The sequence below is a fragment of the Rhynchophorus ferrugineus genome, unplaced genomic scaffold (assembly GCF_030347505.1).
Source record: "Rhynchophorus ferrugineus isolate W39M unplaced genomic scaffold, kcgeb_rfMv2 rfM10, whole genome shotgun sequence".
NCBI lineage: Eukaryota > Metazoa > Arthropoda > Insecta > Coleoptera > Curculionidae > Rhynchophorus > Rhynchophorus ferrugineus.
The window spans coordinates 8134014-8152141 of record NW_027472589.1 but is presented as its reverse complement, the minus strand read 5'-3'; the positions used below and the strand labels follow the sequence as shown (position 1 = coordinate 8152141).

At 32.1% G+C, this 18128-nt stretch overlaps 1 protein-coding gene across 2 annotated transcripts in view; it reads left to right on the top strand.

The window, feature by feature from the left end:
- Window positions 1–13403, top strand: part of Lola (longitudinals lacking) — an 82893-nt gene extending 69490 nt beyond the window's left edge. The window contains exons 6-13 of one of the 2 annotated variants that reach the window (XM_076415962.1): window positions 8536–8892; window positions 11432–11545; window positions 11608–11718; window positions 11789–11890; window positions 11954–12073; window positions 12132–12230; window positions 12483–12602; window positions 12664–13403. In XM_076415962.1, the coding sequence (XP_076272077.1) occupies window positions 8536–8892; window positions 11432–11545; window positions 11608–11718; window positions 11789–11890; window positions 11954–12073; window positions 12132–12230; window positions 12483–12602; window positions 12664–12815 (1175 nt within the window). In that variant the 3' untranslated portion in view covers window positions 12816–13403. The remainder of the gene's footprint in view (window positions 1–8535; window positions 8893–11431; window positions 11546–11607; window positions 11719–11788; window positions 11891–11953; window positions 12074–12131; window positions 12231–12482; window positions 12603–12663) is intronic. The other variant, XM_076415964.1, reaches the window with a different exon arrangement.
- Window positions 13404–18128: the final 4725 nt, after the last annotated feature.

The following is an 18128-nucleotide window of genomic DNA, read 5'->3' as shown; positions in this document are numbered from 1 at the left end:
TAGGCCGCTGTTATTCATTGACTGTTTGTATTGTTAAGTTAAAATTGGGCGTTTCAATGACATATTCAGAGAAACGGACGGGACTCTCTGTTAACATCATCTCCTGTTCAATAATCCTAAATAAACGTATTTTTTAGTTATCGGTCTTTTTATTTCCGTTCTATTACCTTGCCTTTGTCTGCATTTTTCAGCTGTGCGCTTTATTAGTCGTTGGGTGTTCGATGATTGATGCCTATTTGATTGGGATCATTTGTTAACATTTAAACAAGACGACCGGTCTTAATATTTTATAGTCAATTCTAGGACGCTGCCTTCCAGTGAAATATGAGTTTTTTATCAGCCAAATGAACAGAATGTGTTTTACATTTTGTTGTTCTGCAATATTCATCGAAATGGAAATGAGACGTCTAATATGTGTAATTTTTTCATTCAGTGATATTTCTTTTATTTAATTTTTAATAGACTCATATGTTAAATATGTCAATATATTCTATTGATTATTCAGCATATTGATTATTGTGATGTATACTAATTAATTTTTATTCCAGATTAGTTCAAAGGTCTGTATAACAAGTAAACATTTGACAAGCACTTCCTTTACAATCAGGAACTTCAGCATCACCTGCAAAATGGATTTCAGAGATTCTTGTGTATTGTGCATGTAACTGAAGACCTTGAAGGTTTGAATGAATAATTACAAAACATTACCCGCTTTCTTTTAATAGCAATTCAAATACTAATAATTTGAGTTTATTACCTTTATAAAAGGGTTAGTTCAACAAATTCTTTACGCCAATTTATATATGTCAAACATCATTCGACGGCTTATATTTACATAGAAATTCTCAAAATTGATTAGAGCTCCGAAAATGATTTTATACATTTTGCGGTGGAAAAACATTCGTTTCATGAATCCTGATGTTTGTAAATCATATATTTGGAATATGATTGGGAAAGGTGGTTTCGTTTTTCTATACACCATTTCTGTTTTTTTTTAGCCCCATAAGTACTAGTAGGCTAAACTATGATGTAAGCGGCATTTTTTTGTCACGATGGTAGCGACAAACTTAGACCCTTGAGTGTAGGTAACTTTTGCTAAGATTTCAAATGCAGAACATTTTATAAGTATTACATTCATTCAGTAACATTTACAATTTTCTGATATCTGTATTGTGTAATATTAGGGTAAAAGAAGAAACTTGGTCTTTAGGTATTTTAATAGTGTTAAAAGAAAACGATTGGTCGTGCATCGAGAGGTGGTATGCAATGAAGCTCATTTATTCTGAAGAGAGGTAAAAGATGAGTAAGATACAAGAATATTTTTAACCAACTATTGAATGCATTCTCTTAGTGTGGCTTGTATTTAATAACCTAAAAGAGCTCAAAATAAATAAAATAAATAGTTAAGCTCGAATATTTTGTTTAAACTTGAAATGGGACCTAATACAATGCTATATATCAATAGTCTTCCTTCTTTTATGGAGCGATTTTAAAAAAAATGAATTTATTTATTAATGAACTATTAATTATCCATTAAATCGATTATTGCGATGCACACTAATTAATTTTTGTTTTAGGACCGGTACAAAAATCCGGCAAATTCGAATGCGACAACTGCGGAAAGAGCTACAATTACAAAGGCAGTTTACAGAGACACGTGCGCGTTGAATGCGGAAAGAAAAAAAACCAAGCGTGTACATACTGCGACAAGAAGTTCTTCTACAAACAGGAACTTCAGTATCATATGTTCAACAAGCATTTCAGCAGAATGTCGTCTGGTGGGACATGTAGAGAGACCCTTTAAGTTAAGGCTTGTGGTAGCTGTGTAGTATTTCGACAACACCCGCATTAGCTTTAAGCGTTTGTCGTACGTGTACGTGTCGACGAAGACATTTGATGTTTGAATGGTAGCTTATTTAGATTTAATAGTAATTTAAATAGTGACAACTTGGATCTTTGACTCATTACGCAATAAAACCATAACTTCAACGTTGATGTTTTATATTTGGATCCGTCAACTCGCAATAGGTTTACTGAGAAAGATTAACTATGTTTTGCGAAATATTGAAACATATCTTTGTTTTGAGAGTTAGAGAATTAGAAATGCTGATGACTGAGGTAAGACATTTTAAGACGTTTTTTTAACTATAGGTAAGTGCATTTTTTGTTATTTATCATTTTTGTGAAGTGTAAACAACATACTTGTCTTCTATTTCTACCAACAAAGTATCATTCTATTGAGAAATCGTCTAGACTTTTTAACATTTTTTGATGAACATTGAATTGGATATTCCATTGAAACACACTACAGCCTTGATTAGCGCAGTGGTTAAGGCGACAGAACGGTCTTCCTATTGTTGCGGATTCGGATTATGCCGGAAGATGATTGTAAATGTATGTTTGGGATTGTCCATAAGGCAAGAGTGCAAAATCTGATAAGGGAAAAATCCTAGTCACGCCAGTAACCAGGCTGGGTAAGACCGGATATCTTCTGTTTAGCCACTCGCCAATCGGTAGGCTTAATGCCAAGGATCGTGGTTCGGAGCCCACGTTAAGCAGAAGGTTCAATTCCGATAAATTGGTAAAAAGGAGAGAGAAGAAAAATTACAAAACGAACGAAAATATCGAGACATACCGCCAACGAGATCATTATCAGTTGTTGTCATTTAGGTTACGTGGCTTAGCTAAGTCCCTTTTATTATGCCAAAAAATTAGCTGGTTCTTCAGTAATTTTTTAGATAGTGATTGAAATGTTTCTAAAAAGGTGAAAATTTAAGGGGTGTTATCTAGAATTTTTAAAATATTCTTCTAAATTTATTACTGATTTATCAATTATTTATCATTATTTTCAAAGCTCTTGAAATTTGGTGTGATGCTTCCCCATACATTTTTCTATCGTATCAAAGTAAAAGAAGTCAATCGAAATTGTTTTCGCCAAATTACAGCTATTCGAAAGAACGAGAAAATTGTTTGTTCTTTAACATCCTCGAATTTAAAAAAAATAGTGAAATTAAAAATGTTGGTATAGTTATACGTGACAGTCAGAAAAGTAACCGGTCTGAATCTCAACATATTTTCCTTCGGTGTGTAAAAGCAACATTTAGAGGAAATTTTAAAATTCAGTCTAAAAGAAGCCGCTTTTAAATGACTTAAATGACTTTTATCACTTAATATTTTTAAACCTATATAATTGGGCCTCCGAATGACCTATAGCAGAACCTATAGCAGAAGATGTTAGTAAACGCACAAGATGGTTTTGAATAATGTTAGTCATAATGTGGAATAAATAAAGGTGATTGGGACATTATTTGATTGGATAACATTTGCTGCTCAGTAGTTAAAAAATGAGTCCATTCCTTTATGATAAAGAATAACCTTCAATTATTAAATGACATTATTATATCAATTGCTGACGGAACCAATGAAAACTAGTTATCCAGTCTCCGCACTTCCCTGATTTGGCGTACACTGACTATCGACTGGGGGATTTTAAAATGTAAAAATCCATTATTATATTAAAAAATATGAAGATGCCTGGAACTGTTTTCAGTAATTCTTCGTGCCATGAGAGTACTTAAAAATATCCTTTTTTTTTAGACGACGATTTAAAGATTCTTCACGAGGCAAGGGGATTTGTTTCGATGGTTTTCTTTCGTACTTATTTGATATTGTTCTTTTAGGTGAGTTTTTTAAATGTTTACAATGCAATCGACAATACCGTTACATGAAGAACTTGCGAAGACATCAGCGCATCGAATGCGGCAAGGCCAAGTCGGTGACTTGCGATTATTGCCCGAAGACGTTTCACTATCCTAGAACGTTGAAGGTCCATCTTCAGTCACAGCATTCCGATTTGCTGTCTAGCCAGTTGTAGTAAAGTTGTTGTGAGTGAATCCGACATAGTGTACGAGCAATATTAGATTATTAAATGTGTTCAGAGATAACGTACGTGTTTTATTTCTTGATCTTTTGGCGATCGAGCAAGCTCGAACATTTCAATGTTTGATGACGTGACGAATTTTATTATCTAGAAATGTTGTCAGGTACTATAGCGAGAACCAAAGTAGTTTATTACAAAATATGCTTCCTATATGTAATGAAAAGACGTCATATATAAGTATATGTATGTAGCTGCGATACTATTGGTCAGGGCGAGGGGCATCACTGAAAATCACCATGTTTTAGATCCGAAACGGTTTTTCTGCGACACTTGCGGAAAGAGTTACACCATCAAGAACAACTTGAGGAGACACCAGAGGGTGGAATGCGGCAAACAGAAGACGATGGTGTGCCATCTCTGCGAACATCGATTCTATTACAAACAAGAACTAGATGGCCATCTACGTATTAAACACAACATTTTTTTTAGGCCCAATCGGTTTACCACGTAGATAGCTCAAACGTATTCCTTTTTTGCGTATAGTTGTATATTTTGTCCCGCTGTGAATTCGGAAGATTCATCTTTATTTATCGGAGATTAATCCTGTTATTTTTTGGCTGGATTAGTTTTGGAGTGGGCACGGGAACGAAGCGTGTTTATTATTCCATTTTTTCTATTTAGTCATGTATTTGGTAATTTGATATTGTTTATACAAGGTAGTGTGAATGTTCTATCAATTACAAGAAAATTGCTATTAAATAGCAGAAAATAATTCCTTTTTGTGTATGAAATAGATGACCCAGTTTAGTTAAAGTTCTTGAAACAATAATTACGTAACGTAGAACACTTATTAAATTTGATACTATTTTATGAAATAGTTTGTAAAATGTATTTTCTGATTCAATATTACAATATTTTTCGGCATAACTAAATTAAAATGTTTTGCCATACACTGTTTGCAACAGTCTGATATGTGTTGTTTAACTTTAGATGTTTATTGCTATATCATTTTGAAGCTAGTTCATTTTGTTCAAAACCCCTGTAGTTCAGAGAGATATTTCTTAAAAGACACCTTTTCAATCAATGCTCTTGCTTCGGTAGGTGTTTTTCTTCTTTTCTTTTCTTTTTCCTTTTAACTTGTGTTATTTCTTTCATACGCTATGAGTGGTCTCATCAACTAAGTTGTTTCTTTATATATTCTTATGATGGTTCTTTATTGAGGTCTTTCCTTATTTCTGTATTTCTATTTCGCATTTTCTATAAATTTTGTTTTATCCCTTTTACTTGTTCTTTATCAGAGAGTTTTTCGGATTTGGGCATTAATTAATTTTTCCCATAACCAGTAATTTTCAATTTCTGTTCCCGAATATTTAAATGAATATCGTTTTCTTTACTTTCTTTACACTTTTAATTTGAGTATTATTATGTATTCTTATTTATTCTGTTTTCCAATTAACATAGCTTTCATTTTGATTTTGTTCAGTATCATTTCATATTCTCTTAGTACAGTATTCCAACTACTTAATGTGTCTTTTAGAGGGTCAGGACTATCAGTTGTTGTGAGATCATCATGTAAAGCTCTGAAATTTAATTTTTTTTTTCATATTTTTATATCTAATGGGTAATTATGTTTTTTCTATCTGGCATTTCTTTATTATTTCATCCATAAATATTATGAACAAGTAAGTTGGGCTTAGATTTCCGTCTTGTCTTATTTCTATTTTATTTATTTAGGTGTTCGATTTCTTATTGCCTGTAATTATAATATTTGTGTTTGTAATAATAATAGGTAACGAAACTAACCCAAAAGAATTTGGCAATTATATTCTATATGCTAAAATAGGTTCTTCAAAATATATTCCTGATACTGATCAGATAATATTTTCCATTACATTTTTGTTTTGTATATCGATATTATTTTTTTCTGTTAAACATCTTAATAATTTTAAGTTATAGTTAACTTAAATATCCTGCTAGTTAGAAAATGCCCTAGTGTATGTCCAAGTTTAGTTTTGTTATAGATTCATTGAAGTAGACTTTTGAAACGACTACCAACTACTACTGATCAATGAAATATACTATAGAATTAATATTCTTGTGTTTCGCTGTACTAAGTAACTTTGTTTGATATATTCGTTGTTTTTGATAAATTTGTTAATCATGGTTAATTAATTTGTTGATTTATTAAGCACCTTCATTTTATTCCTTGTTTTTTTTATACTGATTTCATATATTATTGTATGTTATTTTTGTTTATTTTTAATAATTCATTTATTCTAGTTTTTGAGGAAGAACTTTGTTTCCTTTACATCAGATATATTTTACCGTTTGTTTATATATTGTTTTATAATCTATGAGCTATATGTATATATATATATATATACATACATATATATATATATATATATGTATGTATGTATATGTTTTTTCCTGAAGAAATTCACACTACCTTGCTGTACTAAAAATGCCTGTATGGAACAACAATGACAATTTTAGTAGCGAAACTGTTTTCCATTTAATATACTGATATAATTCCAAAGAATTTTTAAACATACCAAAGCATTTTCACGTTAAGACTGATTTATTATGGCACTATCTCTTGGTGTCTATTTTATTGTTTATTTAGGTCTGACTGAGAAGTATTGTTACATATGATCTTGGAGGTTTTTCGATCTGAAGAGAACCAATTATTTTGCTTTTATTTTATTCCTTATATACGTTAATACGATTATTTGTGTATAATTTTGTATAGTTAGAACGATTATATAATATTAGGTTCGTATGATGCGGACGAACAGATGAGTATTTTATTGTAAGTTTTATTACAGTTTGCAAACGTGACGCGTTCAAGAGAACTAAACATTGTCTGTTTCGACGAGAAATAGAAATAAATATCCAGTTCAATCAAACGAGTCTAGTGTTTATTGTCTACCTGTCTAATATTCTGATTAAATAAACATTTATTCCTTATTATCCTTGAAGATAATTTAGCAACATTGCTATTTATATTCACATAAATTGATATTGCTATATGAGTGAATCATCTATGATAATGTTTACATGACAATTTTTGATCATTATCAGAAAATTGCTGATAATATATGTTTAACTTAACTATTATACTATTATTTAACAATGAATTAGTTCAGGACTAATATTCGCTAGTTTGTTTGGCATTTATACAGTTAGTTTGGGTATTCTCCCTCAACATCAATTATATACAACGATTTTGTTTAGGATTTTTTTAACCATGATAGTTTTTGATATAAAAATAGTAATTTATTCTTCGCTACCCTTTGATAAGATGAATATTTCTTTCTTGAATGATCTCTTAGATTTTATTAATCAATTGTCTCTTAAAATTTAATAAAAATGCTAGTCTTTACGTAACTCAGTATTGTATAATGATGAATTCGTTCATAAGGACTAGTCTTTGTGAGTTTGTTTTGTTACTTTTATTTATTCAAGTTAGACATTTTTCTTCACAAACAATATCAACTTTTATTAGGAATTTTAATGAATAAGATAGCTTTTTGGGTTCAAATAAGTTATGTTATATAACTGAAGTGATGAACATTTTGATATCAGTCGAAATAATAAATATTTTATAATAATTGATGCATATTTTTAAATGATTTATTGCTTTTTTCTGTTTTTTTTAACTAAACTGATTTTTTTTAAATACCTAACCAGTTGGAGGTTTGAAGCTGTTGCACTGATATAAATTATATTATCTAACTGTGTAAAAGTGTTTATGAGAATTATTGATTATAAATTCCCCAATTTGCGTCAGTTAAGTTTATACTAATTGATGTATATTTGAGGACTTTCTTCTCATTTGTGATACTGAAGTGAGTTGAATTTAAATATTCAGTTAATTAAATGTTTGTAGCTGTTTCAATGCAAACTATACATGTCATTATATAACTGAATTACTAACGACAGATTTGATAATCCTTGGAAAATTGCAGACGATAAAATCCCTAAATAGCATCAGTAATGATAATTGGTGCATGTCTTTAAAGGACTTTCCTTTGCTTTCTTCTAATGTTTGAAACTAAACTGAATTATATTTAAACATGCAGTCGATTAGAGGTTTGGGCTTGTGTATCTCATACTATAAGTTTTGTATTAACTCTTTAGGGGATATGATTCATTGTCACGAGACAGTTTGTTGTATGGCAAACAACAGGAAATTGGTATATTCTCTTTCACTATCTGATCGATTAAAAGTGGCTAGGTCCTTAATATCGTTATTTTAGGTTACGCCTGTCCGAATTGCGGTAAACTGTACAAACATCGAGCGTCCCTATACAATCACACTACGTTCGAATGCGGCAAAGCGAAAAACTTCGAATGCCCCCACGACGGCTGCTGGTACAAGACGAAGAGGAAAGGCAGCCTGAAAAGTCACCTGGCATGCGTTCATAACGTCACCTTGACGAACAGCCGCAAGAAATATAAATACTCAAAAATAATGTAATAATCCGTATCAATATAATGTATGCAATGATCCGAAACGGTCTTCTCATTTTCGTGGGAATCATTTTATTTTATTTATTTTGTTACCTGTATCTTTGAATGTTCGGTGTGTTATTTTATGTGGCAGGCTAGGCCCGATTCGCGCTAGATACTAACACGTTTCTATGTTTTAGACGACGACGATCGGAACGCCGACATGCTCGGCGACGACGGCGCGGTGATCAAAAGGTCGAAACTGACCCATACCGCCCGCCACGAACCGTCCGACAACATGGTGTTGAGTCTGAGAGATCTGGTGAACACCAACGCCATCGTGGACTTCGGGCAGCAGTCCGACGACGGCCACTCGCTCAGTCGCGATCCGATCTTCGAGATCAGTCAGATCGAGAGCATGATGGAGGGCGAGAGCATGGACGATGACGCTCCGTTCGAGCACGAGATATTCTGCAGTCTGTGCCACACGGTGTTCAGTCATGCCTCGTCGCTGAGATATCACATGAAGCATCGCGTCTGCCTCAAACCGAAGAAAGGTAATTTGTTATTTTGGTCGGATCGATGCGGGTACGATAGGGTATGGTTAGAATCAGTAGTTTAATAAAGAACAGGTGGGACCTAGTGGGACATGTATAATCTCACTAGGTAGCAAGTTCTTGATCATCTCAAGGGACTAGCAATTTTGACCGAAATCTGGATATTTTCTACGGAATTTTTTCAAAAATTGGAAACTGCTTCGCGTATTATGTGTTTAATTAACGCACAATATACATTAAGGTGCTATTCTTGTGTAGAAATGTACTGTTTTTATTTTTAAATTATTACATTGTTACTAGTCGCTTTCGACTAACCTACAATTTGTCTTTATGATAACTTAGATCTAGGTATATAACTAGGAGGACTCATGGGCCCGATCTCAATCTCTGTCTATGTCACTGCTGTATTTTTTAATTAAATGCACTTCACTACACAACACTACGCAAGATCAGATGGTTTGTTTCTTTTGAGTCCGTCCTGCTCTGGTGGTATCCAAAAGTTCGATATTCTCATGAGAATGGAGTGTTTCTTCATGCCCCCTTGCAATTCTCTTGATTTTTTGACTGACTGTGGGCATATGAAGGTCTCGATATAGGTAGTCAGTCCTGTAGTATTTGGGTGCGCCCACAATACTTCTCAGGACATTGTTCTGAAAAATTTGTATTTTGTTTATGTTACTTTTTGCAGAACATCCTCATAATTGAACTCCGTATGTCCATATAGTTTTCAGTATTTGCTTATATAATAGCAATCTATTATGTACTGATAATTGTGATTCTCTTCCAATTAGTCAATACATTTTCCTATATTTCAGTTCCAGGTCTTTTCTTTTCTTCTTTATATGTTCTTTCCAGCGAAATTTTGCATCAAGATCTTTATCCGAGATATTTAGCGTTGTTACTATATGGAATGGTAGTATTATTTAATGTTATTAGTGCTTGTACGGTCTGATTGTAGGTGAACTACACATGCGCAGATTTACTATCGTTAATTTTGAATTTCGAAGCTTGTGTCCAATTACTTATATTGTTACTTGTCTGTTGTAATTTTCGTGTAGCTTCTTCACTGCTGTCTCCGACAGCAAATGTAGCCATCGTAATATTCTCAATTTGTGGTATATCACAAGTGTAGAATATATAAAGCATAGGCCTTAGTAAACTTCCTTGTGGTATACCTGCTTTGCTACATCTGTGTGCTATTGTGTTATATCTAAGAATATGGCCGAATATACGTTTTTACTTTCGAATGCTTTTTCAATAACATCTGTTGTTCTGTGGACCTGATCAATTGTTGAATGCTTGTTAACAAACGCAAGCTGATGTGTTGGTATTAGGTTTTTTCTCTCTATGAGGTTGTTTCTCTGTTTGGTCATAATTTCAAAGCTTAACCCTGATGATATTGTTAATTATATCGATTTTTCAGATAAAACAATGTTACTTTTACAACTATTCGATAATTTTTCGTTCAACTTTTCTGACAAGACTTGGCGTCTTTGGGTTATTTTCATTTTCGAGTCGTATATTAGACAAAGGAATGTCTCCAAATCTACATAATACTAGATCGAGAATGAATTCCCCAGATTTGGTTGTCAGGAAAATATACTGATTGGCACTTCAGGAGCAGAATAATCTGTTGTGGTGTGTAGGTTTTTTATTATTTCAATCGCCTTTAAATTGATTTCAAGACGATATAATGATGAAATATTCAAAGAACATTTTAAGATGATTATGATGAAGTACTAATTACGTACATCATGAAAAAGCTTGATTCCCTAATTTCCTTCGCAAATTTTAGATTGAATTCAAACAGGGTTTAATTGATTGTATAAATATAATATAATATTTTATCAGAATACATCATTTTAAAATACTGTCTTAATGAAATAGCGTCTATACAAACTTCTTCATAATAAAACTACATTATCAGTTCTTGTTATTAATGTTATTTGTTCTGACGTAACATTATCATATTAATTACTTACCAGTGGTTGTTTAGATTGTATTTGGTTCTTTATTTAATACTTATTTCGGTTATTAGGTGTTTTTATGACATGTTATTTTGATGGTGTGAGTTACGTTCTACAATATCCTTTATTATAACTGTTTTATGACCTTATATTGCTAAAGTAACATACTTTTTTCGCAGTTCATAGCACCCATGAATATTTGACAACCAACAAAAATGTTGATGTTGTGGCAGTGAAATTATTGATGACAGTAACAGTGACCCTTGATTTGAGAAAACAAAATTGTTGTTTTTACTATTTTCCTCTCAATTATTACATATTTTTCTCGTTATATGAACCTCATCCACACATATTTTAAATTAGCCAAATCGGTTGAATGCTCGAGTTTGAGTGAGACTAACGAGCCGAAATATGTAGATCTATATTTTTATTGAATTTAAAAGCTTTTGAGACTAAAAACATTCTGTTCTCTATTAGAATTCTGATTTTGAATGATGCCATTGATAACTGTTTCTATTTCCGATCATATCATTGATACGCTATTATTGATCGAGTCGATATTAATTTTTCAGAGGATATGGAACCAAAAATTTTACAGTGTCAGAAATGCGAGAAGGTTTTCGCTACCGGTTCCGGGTACAAGTACCACGTTAGACGTAGCGTTTGCGAGCAAGAAGAGGAAAAAGGTAAGCTCCGAATCCCGGAAGTCCCAGATCAACCTTCTGACCACCTATTTTTCCAATCCTAGACGAACCGAAATCACTGCAATGCCAACTGTGCGACAAAATTTTCACTACCTCCTCGGGATACAATTATCACGTTAAACACAAAGTTTGCGAATCGAACGAAGAAGAGAAAGGTTGATTTTCATTGTTATTGTCGCGAAACTGCGCCCCGGTATGTTTTAATTCGTTTTGTTTTCGTTATAGAAGAAGAGGTGATACAGTGCGACAAGTGCAACACCACCTTTCGCCATAAAACCTCCCTGCAGTACCATATTACGCATAAAGTCTGTTTGAAACCAAAAAAGGGTAACTATCAAGCCCGTGGTCGTGCCTTCTTTTCCGTTCATCATCCGTCAATATCCTTTTCAGATGAGGAACCAAAGTCGTTACAGTGCGAACAATGCGAGAAGATATTTTCCACCACCACAGCTTTGAATTATCACGTCAAGAACCAGGTGTGCGCCCCCAAGGAGCCTAAGGAACCCAAAGGTACGGTAATTGTCAGGAAGAACCACTAACCTCGTTTGTTGTCCTGTTGTTGTTGCAGAAGAGGAGAAGATTTGTACGCTATGCAATGCCGTGTTCAAGCACTCGACTTCTTTGAGGTACCACTTGAAGCACAAAGTCTGTTTGAAGCCAAAGAAAGGTCAGTAATGATACTTGCACTATGCTCTACGTTGATGCCAGCAAAACCTTATATATTCCTTCCTTTTATGTAGTGTTTTGTTCGAGATTTTTGTCCAATTTAACATAAGTTGAAATAGCTTCGTATATTGTATAAGTAATTAATATTACACAAACATATTTTTTATTTACTCCTCTGTTATCCTCGTTTATTTATCCCATCAATCATTCACGTATTGCCTTGCATTAACAACGAAGAGGTGTGCATTTTTAGAGGAGACAGAACCGAGGGTTTTGCAATGTTTGCTGTGTGAAAAGATATTCACCAGCAATTCGTCGCTGGAGTATCACGTCAAGCGTAGAGTGTGCGAACAGCAAAAGGTCGCTTTGCAAGGTAAGTCCGTAAATCCCCGAACTCGAGATCCACCTGGAACCCAATCGAATCGTTCTTGCAGGACCACCGTACTTGTGCGATATCTGTAACTGCTCGTTCGAACTGAGACAGACTTGGTACGCCCACATCAAAAGACAGGTGTGCAAGAAGTATCCGGAAAGGTATATGCAGGAAGGCGATTTCGAGACTAGCGTTAAGATAGAGATGGAATAGGGTACCACTTAGTGCTCGCTCATTCGACTGAATAGGCGGAAATGCCTCCTGGTTTCCCCATGTCTTTTTGGAACGAACTGATAGTGAGACGACACAATTTTTCTTCCTTTTGATGGTTAAATATATATTTTCTTGTTTTATTTTGTGCAAATTTTATCGATTGACTGTCCTTTGCTTGTTGTTATATATATGTTTACGTTGAAGATTTTTATTATTAGACATTATTGTTTTAAATAATGTTTCTTTATATATAAATCAAAGAGAGTTAATAGTTTAGCTTAACACATATTTCTAGAATGTCGATGTTTTTCAATTTTAAATATCTTGGTGTTGTGGCCATAAGATAATGTTTGTATATGATAACTATATTGAATTCTACTATAGATATATATACATATAGATATATAATATACTAAAGTTTATATACTGCACTTAATATACATATTATGTAAGTAAATAGTAATGAGGTATGTATAGTTAGAGAGTAGAGACAGCAATTTGTTCCAGATTGAGCATTTAACCAACCTAACCTTTAGTCTTATTTAAAAATAAAACTTGTACCCTAAATAAAATATTATTAGATTAAAATTGATTTCTATTTTAATCCTCGTTAATACCTTGTAGTGCCCAAATGTCTAAAAGCCAAAGTTTTCTATAAAATAACATCAAAGGTAAGTTTTTATTTCCCATTTTAAGACAGCCGGATCAATTTTGTGATACTTTGCTTTTTTATTGTAGAAATTGTTTCCTATTTTCTTTTAGGTAAGTTGAAATGAAATGAAGTTTTTATTTTTATTTTATTGAATATTGTTTCAAGCTGGCTTGGTTGGCGCGGTGGTAAAGGCGACAGGATGGCCCTCCTGCTGTTGCGGGTTCGAATCCTCCCGGGGCGCGGTCGTAAATTTATATTTGTGGTTGTTTAACGTTTGTGATTATCCTTAGGCAAGAGTGCGTAATCCGACAAGGAAAATGATCGCAATCACTCCAGAAACCAGGCTGGGTAAGACCGGATGTTTTACGGGATGATCTTTAAAGTTGGTTCGGAGTCCACGTTAAACATTAGGCCCAGTCCATATATAAAAAATAATTTTTTTCTTTCGTTATATAAATTGTTTCCCGTTTTTAGTTGCGTTGGGTTGAAAAAATGGTAAGTAATGAATCTTTAATTGTTTTATATATAGTTAATTGTTATTTGTTTAATTTTAATTTTAATTAGTTTGATTTTAACAATATATATTTTTTACGTTCATTACAGACACTAACTGTGTCTACGACTTTTGCGATTTTAGGTGAATTGGGTTGGTAAAACGGTGACTTTTAAATACAAATTTTTAATTATATTCTCCCAACATTTCGAAATATTTTCACTGTATAAAGTTAGATCTGAATTTTGAACATTACCTAAAAATAAAAATTATTACCTTAGTATTTTCACTATTATGTTCTTTTTAATATTAAATAAACAGTTTATAGATTTAATGACATACTGTAGCCAAATAAAAGTGATAAGAATAAAAATCTTAAAATAATTCTTAGAAAGTAACTCAATAAACTTTGTATTAATTAAGTTTTATTGATTACTTGACTGTGACTGATGAACTTTGGCATGAATTTTGTCATGTTTCTAACATCAACAAATGTTTTACACTGTAGATTTGTTTCTAATCAGTTACGTATTTATATATCATATTTAAAGAATTGCAACAGCAATTTGTTCTACATTGGATATTTAATCAACTCTTAGCCGTATTTATTTTATTTATATCTTAAATTAAATATTATTGGATTGGAATTGGTTTGGATCATAATACTTTGAAAAATTGAGGTTGTCCTCAGAATAAATTTAAAAATAACATATCGAAGGTAAGTTTTGGTTAATAAAATAATTGTTACAGTTTGACTATGTAATTTTATTGTAGGCTAATCATTTTTTTTAAACCGCTAGGTCCAGAAATATCTAAATTTTGTTACATTTTACAAACATTTTACCCGAAATTATAATATAAATAATTAACTAATCATGAGTACTTTTTATGGGCGGGCAGTGGTTTACAGTTTTCCTTAAGAAAATTAAGTTTAATCGCTCCAGAAGCTAAGTATATTTTTATTACACAGAATGAGTTAGTTAATTTTTTATTTTTGGTAGGTCCAGCACAATTATACCCTTGTCCCAACTGCGCCAAAATGTACAAACATAAGCAATCAGTTCACAATCACGTTAGATTCGAATGTGGCAAGGAGCCCCAGTTTAACTGTAACCTGTGCCATTACTCCACTAAAAGAAAGTACAGTTTAAAAGCTCACTACATATCCATGCACAAGACGTCATCATTCCTATTTTAAACCTAAGGCAATATTATTTTTTGAATAAAACATCAATAATTTTAACATTGTTTGTTATCCTCTTTCGATATTAGTGTTCAATATCCCCAATGCGTGGGTAAGTACAATTTATTTTATTTACTGTTTTTAATGTATTTAAGTGTAGTGAGTCCTGTTATTTGATTCTAACGAATATTATTATTTTTTTAGATTTACTATTTAAAGCAGAAGCAGATTATAAACTGACTCTATATAATCCGTTGTTGTTAGAATACGGACTGACTTTTAAATGTCATCTGTGCAAATACGTCGCCAGGAAGAGCATGAAGCTGAAGCACCATCTGAAATATTTTCACAAGCTGAGATACTATGTTAAAGATGGCGTCTACTTGAATTTATAATTTATCGAACTAATAATCGATTGTTGATTATTTTTTGTTGTTGTTCAGTGTTGTGATAGTACCTGTTGTTTAAAATAAACATATATATACCCGAGACAGAGGTGTTTCCCTATTTGCTTGTGGAACGAATAGGACGAACACGAATCGCTAGGATTTGAGTCATTCCCCATTGAGATCACGGTTCTTTTTAAGGTCATTCATGTCAACAGTGTGGGAAGACGTACAAGCATTTAACGTCTCTGAAGTCACACATGAAGTTCGACTGTGGGGACACGAAAATGTTCGAATGCCCTTACTGTCAGCACAAGTCGAGAAGAAAGCATCATTTAAGGCAACACCTGTTCCACATACACAAACAAACGATGATGTAAGAGTGTGCGTATTTTTGCATTACAGGTACAGAATATTTATGTCTTCGTTTTCTGTGTAACTACATGAAAAAGAAAATAATTGGTTGGTTTGGAAAATGGTTTCAAAATATGCATTATGCTTGACGCTATTTATCATTTATATATATATATATATATATATATATATATATATATATATAATGCTATAGTCTTTGTCATGTTTCTAACATCAATAGATGTTAGATTTATATCAATAAAAGAAAAGAAAAATGAGTCTCATTCTATAAAAGCTAACAAATTCTTCATAAGTATAAAATATTTTTGTCTGCATTTTCTTGCTTGCTGCTTGTAACTACATGAAGAAAAAAGGTCCCAAACTATGTATTATACTTGTCGATATTTATCATTTTTTATGTTAATACTTGATGGTAGGAACATTTTAAAAAATTATTAACATTTGAAATTATGAAATCTGGATATGATGTCTAGGAGAATTTTTGAGAATAATTGAACGTTTTACACGATAATCATTGCAAAAATATAATTGTACCCAGTGTAACATCAGTTTTCATGTTTTCTATTACAAAAAATGGACACAAATTGTGTACTTCTTCAGGATATTGGGGTTTCATTAGCATATTTGATCTTAATCGATGGTACTTGATAAAATATCATTACTAAGACTTTAAACTCAGGCTTTTAAAATCTTAAACTTCAACATGAAGTCTGATTTGAAATGGTATGACTGAGTTAAATCGTATTTAGAATAAACGCGTCTTCTAAACTTAATTGTAATTAAATATTCAGTATTAGTTAGTTTTTTTTGAAATTTATATAGGTTTATATATGGTAAATATTGTGATATACTAGATATTAGGAATGCATGTCATAGTCGAATTTGGCGTATCCAAAGTATTCCTTATTCTGTATATTCTCCATAAAATGTCTTACCATTTGATGTAAGAATTTAAACATTCTCTAAATGTATTGTAATTTTGTTTGTAAAGTTTCTGTGTGTTACTTCAAGTTTTGTTTTCAGTTATTTTAATTTCTATTCACGCGTAAATTTCTTTTACATTCAAATTTGGTATTCGGAATATGAGATTACTTGCGAAATGTTGTTTTTAGCACAGGAATGTTTAATGAAGAATGCGAAATATTTTTGGTTATATTTACGATTTTTTAAATACCAATTTTCTTGTTGTGGATATGTGAAGTGTCTGCCTTGCATTATTATTAAGAGTGGACATTGTTAATGCTAACGGTGGTTGTTTTTTAGAGTTTCCATTGATCAGGGTGGTGCCGGCTTCTACAGGACCCCTCGTCTGTCAGCAATGTAACAAAGTTTACAAACACAGACACACCCTGACCCGTCATGTCCGTTACGAATGCAATAAGAAACCAGCGTTCGCATGTATTTATTGCAGCTACGCGGCTAAAAGGAAATATATCCTCTTGGAACACGTCAGATGTAGCCACAAAGAAGATTACATGAATTTCCTACATAATATTTACAATAACTTATACAGAGACATGGAGAGTGGCAAAGGGTTTAAATATAAACCCTTCTAAGGGAAAAATCACCGTAAAATCCATTTTCTTTATTAGTTTTTCGAAAATTCGTTTTTCTTTCGTATTTTTTTAAGTTATATAGATTTTTTACGTACGTATTGATACAAAAATCAGATCAGTCATTATCAACGTTTAAGAACTAATACCTGATGATAACTAATCTAATTATTTTAGATGGTGAGTTAAAAAAATATTTAGTAAATTTGGTAATATCTCAGTAAAATGTATATGAAGCCAGTCTTTATTGATAATTTTCTGCTATTTTCAGCGTTTGTTGATGTGCCTGAGTCTGAACGTTATCCTCTATATATATATATATATATATATATATATATATATATATATATATATATATATATATATATATATATATATATATATATATATATTATTGATATTAAAGGGGGTAATCGCTGACAGTTATGAGGGTAATTATTATACGTAAAAGGTGTTCATATTACATTATTCCTTTAATTATTTTGTTAATATTGATTAATCTCTAATTTATGTTAATAACAAACATCTTCCACGCGTATTAAATAACATGTTTATAGTTAAATTTATTCCCAATCTTCACTCATTCATCGAAAGGTGTTTTTTTTTTCATCAATTCATCTGAAGATTTTATGAAAAATTCCAAAGAATAAATGTGTTCTATTTCTCGATCT